At 46.8% G+C, this 9,639-nt stretch overlaps 1 protein-coding gene across 1 annotated transcript; it reads left to right on the forward strand.

The window, feature by feature from the left end:
* Positions 1-396: 396 nt before the first annotated feature.
* On the forward strand, positions 397-5,112 carry LOC119170676 (uncharacterized). Its single transcript, XM_037421906.2, has 2 exons — positions 397-1,968; positions 4,633-5,112. Exons 1-2 carry the CDS (start codon positions 589-591, stop codon positions 4,942-4,944), a joined length of 1,692 nt encoding a protein of 563 aa, XP_037277803.2. The 5' UTR covers positions 397-588; the 3' UTR covers positions 4,945-5,112.
* Positions 5,113-9,639: the final 4,527 nt, after the last annotated feature.

A 9,639-nucleotide genomic window follows, 5' to 3' on the forward strand; every position in this document is an offset into this window, starting at 1 on the left:
AGGTTAAAGGACCCCTGGTGGTACAAATTTCCGGAACCCTCTACTACGGCACCTTTTATGATCATATGGTGGTTTTGCGACGTTAAACACAAACATCAGTCAATCAATCAACTGCCCCAGTGTCTGACACACTACAATGCGCTCTGCGCTCGCTTTGCCCCATGCCGAAAGCAAATTGTTCACTCGCTTACGCAAAAATTGTTATACCCAAAATTTGTCACTCGTCAAAAGTTTCCTTCTGAAATTTTCGCGCATGCGCATCAACCAGCCAGATATCGCGTCATGAAAAATTCGAGCCACCGCAGCAGCACGCTTGGTGCGTTTATATCTATACCTTCCATACCAATACTCCCATCGTGCATCATCCGCATTGATAACGCACTTAGAACAGTTGCATCATGCGCATTTTCATTCAGCAACCTTCGTATTAAATAGATGCGTTCTGACGATATTTCGACAGAAAGGAAAGGCCTGAGGTAGCAGCCACCCTGCCGTCTTTTCGAGGAACGAACCGCTATAGTTCCAGTGATCGCAACGCTCCGTCTACAGTACTGAGACGTACTGTTGATACAGAAGAAGACTGTCGCAATGTGGTTTCTCTTGCCTGCTAATCAAACTGAGGAGGTTTTAGCCGACTACCTGAATGATGAAGACAACGCACTAGCCTTGCGGGAACTTCATGTCACCTGCTGCTTCGTCGCCATTCCCGACCAACTGCTCAAGTGCGTACAACGATGCACCATGTTACGCAAGCTGCGCTGCGTGGCCTGTCCTTTCAAGGCGAGTGATATCATGTCCCTGCTGCTCCAGCTACCTTTTCTAGACCTTCTGCACTTCTCCCTCGTGGCGCAGCATGATCTAGCCGGTGAGATGACAAAAGTTCTCGTGCAATGCGCGCGCGGCCGCACAGCTTCCAGCCTGCGCAGCATGTATGCCGAGGTGATGGGCGCCAGCAACTTCGCACTTCTCGTGGTTTTCTTGTCTTGTTGCCCGGGCCTGTCTGATTTGCATGTGCACTATATGTCCGGACAGTTGTCATACGCGGTTCTATACTGTGAGGAAATCGTCGAGGGCATCTCTACGCTTAAGAATTTCACCTTCTCCTCAGATGTCCCGGCCTCTCTAAAACTGGACATGCCCGTGGAGGTGGGCTTCAAGACTTGCTTGCAAATCAGCTCAAACGTCACTTATTCCCAGTCGCACTCCCATAACTACAGTTTCGCTCAGCTTGCTGACATTGCGTACGGACATGGTGACGCTGACTTGCCGCCCCAGCTCGTACTGCTAGCCATTTACCAACCCGAACATTTGTCCCAACGTATCAGCGCCGCCTGCGAAATGGCCTACTGGACATCAGTGCACCGTCTTTGCCTCGTCCTAGTTCCGGAAGAACCGGAAGGCACGCACTATCCGACGCTGGGTGCAGAGTTCTTTCCCTGCCTTCGCGAATTCTTCGTTAAAGCAGCGAGGAATCTGCAAGAGCTCAACGTCAACTCTTTCCACTTTGGCCTCGACCTTGACCTTACGAAGGTGCTATTAGTCGCCAATATCAAGACTTTAAGGGCACTTTCAACTCCGCCTTGCGGGCTCCGCCATCCGTCCGCACTTCAGCGTCTCGTCAGTAGCTGCCCGGCTCTCCAAGATCTGGACGTTCGTGTGTACCGCCGAGGTTACTTGGTCCACTGCGCTGTTTGTGAAAGCCCGTTTGTCTTGTACGACGACGGCGTGGCCGTACTCAGCGGCGACAATCTTCGCAAGGAGTTCCGGCTCACCCTTTGCGACTTGCCGAGCCTAGCATCTTTGAAATTTCTTCGGCGCTGTAATGTCACGGAGCTGCGGCTTATAAACTGCCCAGAGACAGTACGCGAAAGCTATGCGGCGCTTGGAACACTGCTTCCTGGCAATGGTAACCTGTGGTACCTCCAGCTTCAGCAGGACTGGTTGCCGCTGTGTGATCAGTCCTTCATAGTAAGTATTCTTTCCGATCACTTTCATTCAATTCCTAATGCTGACAAAAAACTGTATAAATCAAGCCCAGTGCCCTACCGAACTGCTCGTTCACCGCAGAACACTTTGAAGATGCCGTTGTTGCGTGTTCAGGTAAAAGGTAAAACACATGGAAGGCTGGGTCCATGCACTGAGTATGACGACACTTAGCATACACCTAACACAATTAGCCTGGATGATTACTTAGTTGAACTATTTCTGCTGTGGTAGATAACTTTCGTGTCAGCGTTGTTTAACTCGAAGTACAGGTTCGACTCGCGGCACTCTTTCGTTTCGGGCGACAAAAAAAGAGGCCCCCGTGGTCCCCAAGTATAAAGCGTGCCTCATAATCATATTTTCGATTTCGCATGTAAACCCCAACGGTTGAAGACAGTAAACTGGTAAATGTTATAGTGTCTTTGGAAGTATTATCATGAAATAGCGCCCCCCACCCCATCACTTCGAGTCATCCATGTTCTTGGCACTCAATTGTAGGAAGTATGGACGTCATTACAAAAGTATACTATTGTATCATGTCTCTGTGAAATGTACTTTGGGCCACAGGCGGCCATAATAATGTTCTTTAGCTTAAAACGCATGCGTATGCTCTGTTCAAAGTGGCTGGCAAATTGCTGTCTGAACATCTGTTTTTACATAAGTCAAAACTCATTTTTACCCTTCCTTTTTGTACAACTTATCCAATTCAGTGACTTGCCCAACAATATGAATAGTCGCGAATTCAGATTCAACATGAATGATGGGTGCGCTGTGTAGCCTGCGCAGTATTACGAGATTTTAAAGACGATAGTCTTTCTTAGGGACCTTCGACGCAAAAATTGTGATCTGTCGGTACAATTGTCTCTTTGTCTACCCTTAACGGCACCCTAAACTGCACCAAAGTGACCAAACGGTGCTCCAAACGGCCGACTCCATCCGCTGCGTCCACCATTATTGCTCAAGGTTCAGCGTTCATACTTGTGCAATCATCAATTAAAAAAACAAATATTGCGCCTATCTCAGCCACCATAACAACTCATCAATATTGTGTATTTTTACCAGAAAAGACATACATAAGTCGTTTTAAGGATGGAATATTTTATAACGCTGCGCTAGCTACGCAACGATTGCACGAAACGACAACTGCTTCTAAAGATTCACTAAGACGACACGGTGGTGGTACCTACCCGTCGCCTTGCGTTCTACACCTTATCACCTCAGAGGCGGTCGCGCATGGCACACGCCCCGTTTTGCCGGATAACTGCCAGATAGCGCTCATGTTTCACGTGTGACGTGACTTGATGCGCTGGTTCACATCCGCTGCTCACTCGAGGCACTCTAACGCAGCGCCTCCAGAATACCATTCACAGATTGGCTTGCGCCGAACATCAAATAAACGTTTTGTTCACTCTCTCCAGACGCAAGACTTTTGTCTTTCGACGACATATCTACGGTGTAACATGCAGATATAGGGCCAATTTTTTATGTGAGCTGCTTCATAGTCATGCGCTGCACTTGACAATATCCTAACGTTGGTGCCACTATGTTTGTTAGGTAAGAAATGAATAAAATAAGCAGTTTAAAATATATATTACCTGACAATTTCAAAGCGTGGTAAGCCCAGAGTTGAGTGTTTTCGTCAGTGCACCTATTATGCAGTAGGCTGCTTGCCTTAAACGCCTAAAAAATCATCCTAAAGCATTGTTTTGCCGCAGCTGGTATACCCTCCCGCGCAAATGACCATTTCATGTACCGTTCAAATTAGCTGAAATTGATTTTGCTGTCGCCCTGTATTTCATGTTTCTTAAGTGCAGCTTTGTTCTCGCGTGTGCGTCGTTATCTTCGCTTTTCAATGCACCGCCCTGCAACAAAGACCTGTTGTCTTGGACAACACCTATAAATAATGTAAGCATTTGATCATTTTACTTACGGTGCAAGAAGATTGTGCGTAGCTCGTAAGATGGCAACATCATCGAGGTCATATTATCTCCTAGCGGTTGATTTTTGTCCGACATGTCCATTGCATTCTACCTTAAATATTTAGTACTGAGACAGCCCTCGACATTTTTTTCACAATAGTATTTTACTTCCGGTACACTATCGATAACATACCTTATCGCACTTAAAGTGTAAAATGCAGCATTACAAGTATAATGCATTGCACCTGCAGAGAAATTTGACCGCTGTGACCCGTGACCGAACAAGCCCAATTTAGCTGAGTAGCGTGGCACTTCAGTCGTACGAGGCTGCCAAGTTGAGTGGCAAGTATGCCAATGTCACTCTTCTGAGCCTGGATGTCCTGTTTCTGTTTGCACGTTTGCCATCCATGTTTGAAACTGAAAATGCAACGCGATCACTTTGGATCTCCAGCAAAATTCTTAGGACCAGGTTTCACCGATTCCTAATGAAAAATGCCTGCCCAGTACGCCATGCGGCCTGCGAATGCTTCATGCTATTTTGATTCACCTGTCCTAAATCAGTGTCTAAATCGTAAATAAAAGGCGAGGATTAAAGGTTACGGGAAACGGAACAAGCACATTAGCTTTCTTGTTTACACAACCAATATTTTTTTCAGTCTGATCAAATAGCGGTGGTTGTTTATTTATTCGCCTCACTCTGTTAACCAAATGACATATACTTGCATTGCAGGTTAACCTGGCCCTCATTCAGAGCCTTAAATATGTGTGCCTTATAACGGGTGAGCTTGCGTCGGATGATAATGTAAATAAGATCCTGCATGGCTTGCACCTCGCCATGCCAAACCTGACGGTAGCACACGTCCACTACCGCCGGCCACCAGAAGGCATTGAGCAACGGATCACGTGGATGAGAAGCGCCAGCCGGCCACGCTATCGAGAAGTCGGACATTTGCTACGAGACTACCCCTGCATTATGTGCTGTACGGCGACGTTCATTGGCCTCGCGATGCCACCAGCAACCCAAGTGATTTTTGCCCCGTAACCTTTGCTGCCTATATCATATTGGGTTGAGAACTTCATGTCTCTTTTGCATGCAGACCACGAAGCGGAACTTCTTGCTGTAATTGAAACATTTCAAAAGCGCTTTTTAGTATAATATTTTACCCTGTGACAAAATGAAGCCAATAAACTTGGATGCTTTATGAATTGACGTCATGGTGTATGCACAAAAATGTCAACAAAAACATCGAATAGATGGTAAATAAACATTTATCGCCAAGCAAAGTTTTTGCTGCAGCCTAAGGCTAACAACGTACCTCGATTCCACATTTTTTGAAATCTGCAGGAACAGTGGATTTACGGTTCTTGTGCGTTTTATTTGTGATTTTCTGTTCTGTCTTATTCTTGCGTGTAGTGTCTGATTGGGTTCGTCCTGAAGTAGAGGTTCACAAACGCGGACGTGTGGCAGCTCCTGCATCACCCGTCCCGGCTAAAGTGACTTAGGGCCCTATTCACACTCAAGCCACTTCTTCGTTTTTTCACTGTGTGGCCACTGCTTACTCCGCGTGCAACTTTTTTAGGCCGCTCGACACGGCTAACCAGTTCTCCTCCTCCTTGCAAGTAACAACTTTTTCTGTTTTATTTTTTATTCTTTTCTTAATCTAACGTAATCTGTTATCTCACTCTCTCTTTTATCTATATACACCATGGGTGTTTCGGTTGAGGTGTTCTTCCTGAGAGACAGTTTCCATAGCCTCCTCCCCCAATTTCCTACATTTGTCTCAAACTTTGCTTTAAAAAATATTATCTCTAAAAATATCTCATCCATGATTTAGGGAGCCTTCATGTGTGCTATCTATTGGTGAACCTAGAAAGCAGAGCAGGACATCCGACGAGGACGCACATTTGTAGTCAGGCTCACTCCTGGGACAGTTACGCCGTTGAAAACAATAGTGGAACAATTTTGTATGCCGGTGTAAAATTTCAGCGTTAATATTAGAAAAATTCAGCAAATCTCCGGTACCTGGAAATCAACGATATGCGAAGCATGCGGAGGGAAGTTGACCGTGTTGCGTTATTTTTTTATTGAGCAACACGGCATAAACTGACGCTAAATATATGTACAAATGTTGCACGCACAGACATATGTTGACGAGTTGGAGATGTTTATATCACCAGTTGTTCATACTTGCGCTACGATGTCAACTGGAACATGTGTATTACCAAAATCAGAATCTGATATGAAGCGCTGATGCTCGCGATGATGCTGGCCCTAGGCACAGTTACATAAATCAACAGCAGCGCATGGCAACTAACCAAAATTGACGTTAACTCGACGTGACAGCTGTATAAAAGAAGTACATATGTAATGCTTATGAAATTGGGTAGGCACAGCAACCACTATTGACATTTCACGAAGATCAGCGTCTATTTGAAAAGTAGTTCCGAGACCTGGCGTAGCTTTGTGGTAAAATGTTTGACTGCCTCGCAGAATGCTTGGGTTCGATTCCTGCCTGGACCCTGAAACTTATTTGCATTCGTTGGTGGGTCAACGCTCCCTATGTGAAGTTTTTCTTAACACTGGCATTTATTCTATGCTTTCGTTCGGTCAACGTTACGGATGTCGGGTATTGCATAACGCTGACGGGTTAAAATTGCCCGTGTCTGTTCTGATTGCCCGGGTCGTTCCTGGGTGGATACTAAGTGTCAATCACCTGTGGCACATACCCGCATACCAGCGGCACATACCCGCCCGTGGGTATGTGCCACTGTCTGGCGGGAAGTGTTTGGCGACGTACGCGATGGGATGGTAACATTATTCGTGTCTTGACCAGCGCGTCATATTTGTCAAACAATCTTACCCTCCCATGCTAATTTTGGTTCACGCGAAGTTAAGGGGGTGACCACTAGAACACCTAAACGTAATCGGATAGATAGATAGATAGATAGATAGATAGATAGATAGATAGATAGATAGATAGATAGATAGATAGATAGATAGATAGATAGATAGATAGATAGATAGATACGCTCAAAGTCGCTGAAGTTCACTAAAAAATGCTTCGCATTTAAACTACCGACGCCGAGTGTAAAGGAGCTGTGATGTGCGAGTGAAATACTTCAAGGGCTGGTGCGTGTGATGTGAGCGTAAAGAAGAGAGAGAGGGAGAGAATAAACTTTTATGGATAACAAATGCAGACTGGGCCTCCTTTGGGTGGGGCCCTCAGTCCAGGGCTCCATTGCCTTGCGTGACCCTGCGAGCCCGCTGGACCAGCTGTTGCTGTTCCTGCCGGCGCAAGCTGAGCATTGCAGACTCCCAAGAGGAAAGGGTGGGGTTGGGAATGGGAGGAACGCCCTGTGGGGCAGAGCATTCCCACGTGGATTGGTACACCATCGGTACGGATCCACAGAAGGGGCAGTAGAAGCGGTAGAGAGTCGGATGAAAGCGATTTAGCATACAAAGGCAAGGAAATGATTTAGTCTGTAGTTGCCACCAAGCGACAGCATCTGCTCTGTTAAGTGAAGGATGGGGGGTAGGATACGTATAATTGCTCTGCCGCTAGTACTCCAGCGTAGCGCTGTAGTTTAGTGGTTCGGTCGATGCGTCGTATGGGTTGGACAGCTCTTCCAATAGAGCCCGGCCGGTCAGGCGTGTCCAGGAGTCCAGACGATACGCACAGGACGTAATGCGGATGGCGAAACAGGAGAGGATATTGTGTGTATGTGCAGCCACAAGTCCTTGAGCAAAAGCACGGCAAGCGATCAACCAGGTCACGTACGTAGCGGCGTTCTTCCACTGGAACAAGGCCGAAAAGGACAAGGTCGACACGCTGATTAGAAAAGTGAAGGATGGGGGGTAGGATACGTATAATTGCTCTGCCGGTAGTACTCCAGCGTAGCGCTGTAGTTTAGTGGTTCGGTCGATGCGTCGTCTGGGTTGGACAGCTCTTCCAATAGAGCCCGGCCGGTCAGCTCTCGGGCAACCACATTAACGCGTTCATTACCATGGACAGAGGCGTGTCCAGGAGTCCAGACGATACGCACAGGACGTAATGCGGATGGCGAAACAGGAGAGGATATTGTGTGTATGTGCAGCCACAAGTCCTTGAGCGGAAGCACGGCAAGCGATCAATTAGGTCACGTACGTAGCGGCGTTCTTCCACTGGAACAAGGCCGAAAAGGACAAGGTCGACACGCTGATTAGAAAAGCGTACAGAGCTGCGCTGGATCTACCGCAACACAGAAAGAACGAAAGGCTGCAACTCAGTGTACATAACACGCTAGATGAGATAACTGAAGCACAGAGGATAGCGTGACTCGAACGATTGTCTGGAACCATAGCGGGTAGAAAAGTTAGGAAAAATATCTCGAATAATTACCATGGAATGAAACGTCCCAAGACGCACATTTACCCGACTTCAGGTCCGCGATCATCAAGGAAAACATCTCAAAAAAGGCCCCCTGTGCACAACGTTGAGAGACAAAACTTCCGCTTGAAAATGATTCTTGAAAACTATATACGGCACGTGGGAGCGGGGGCTTTTTGTAGGCGCCAACTGGTATTCTCGAAATAATGACATCGGTAATAGGGTCATGCGTGGTTCCGTTCTCACAATGGCGGTCATAGACACGAAAGCGAAAACCATGACCGTGAGGCTCCGTGAGGAGAACATCGTCAGAGGCAGCAGAAGAAATAACCATTGTACTGGCGGCATTCATTGGTCGAAAAAATGCGACAGATTAAGAATCAGTGACTCCAAGATGGCTCTTAGGAACCTAAGAAAAGTATTGGTCTCTACCGAAGCATCCAAAATCGTGTTCGCTAGAGCAGAAGACTTTCGGAACAAAAAACTTGCACCCAGACACCTGAAGTGGATCCTGGCGCACATCGGGGAATTCAACAACAAAGACACGACCATTCCTCTAAACCTTAACGAGAGGCCCACCGAACCATGTAAAAACTAACCAACCACTGCTCGGACAGCAAGATATTCCTACACAAATCTTCATTACTTTGCCCATTTTCAATGTAACGTAAAAAAATGCTACTTAGTTTATGACCAATATCTTTTCATAGAAACCTTGATTGGTATTTCGTCTAAAGTCAGAGTAAATTTCGCTTTGTTGGGTTGAATAGTTTCACCCTACTCACAGTACAACAGAGGGTTGTACAGCGAAAATGCTTTTGTTGCTCACACTGTTTTCATCAGTACTAGGTAACGCTGCCGACCAGGCATTAAAATCAGATGTCATTTAAAGAGGGGATAATAAGCTTTCTGAAGAAGCATAATTCAGTTTTCCTTATGAAGCGCAGCGAGCCCAGTGCATCTGTAAACAATGCATAAAAGGCGGAGTGGTTGCGGCCGGGGTGGTACCACCACCTTAACGAAAGAGCGCGAGGTAAGGCTGATGGCACTGGCCCGACAATCGTGATATGGGTGTGGTACGAGTTAACCCTGGGTTGACGTTCGGCACCCATTGAAGTTCTTCCCACCATACCGAGACGACGACGAAGTGATTCCTTAACAGATCGCTGTTTCAGTAGGTATTCTCTTTTTTCACCTAATTATAAGTGAACTTCGCGAATATCACATCCATGTCCACCGGTGATGGACGTGGACCTCCACGGACGTCCGCCAGTTACGGCGGCGTCAGCGGTGGCCGCATCGAGGAAGCGTACGGGACTCTACAGCGACTACGACAGCGAGGGCGCTCTTGTTTACTTAATGAGCAGCGA

This window comes from Rhipicephalus microplus, chromosome 2 (genome assembly GCF_043290135.1).
Source record: "Rhipicephalus microplus isolate Deutch F79 chromosome 2, USDA_Rmic, whole genome shotgun sequence".
In the NCBI taxonomy this organism is placed as follows: Eukaryota; Metazoa; Arthropoda; class Arachnida; order Ixodida; family Ixodidae; genus Rhipicephalus; species Rhipicephalus microplus.

Coding starts and splice junctions, on each gene's coding strand:
- LOC119170676 (XM_037421906.2), top strand. CDS start 589: ATGTGGTTTCTCTTGCCTGCTAATCAAACTGAGGAGGTTTTAGCCGAC. Junction 1,969..4,632: donor TGTGTGATCAGTCCTTCATA/GTAAGTATTCTT, acceptor CTTGCATTGCAG/GTTAACCTGGCCCTCATTCA.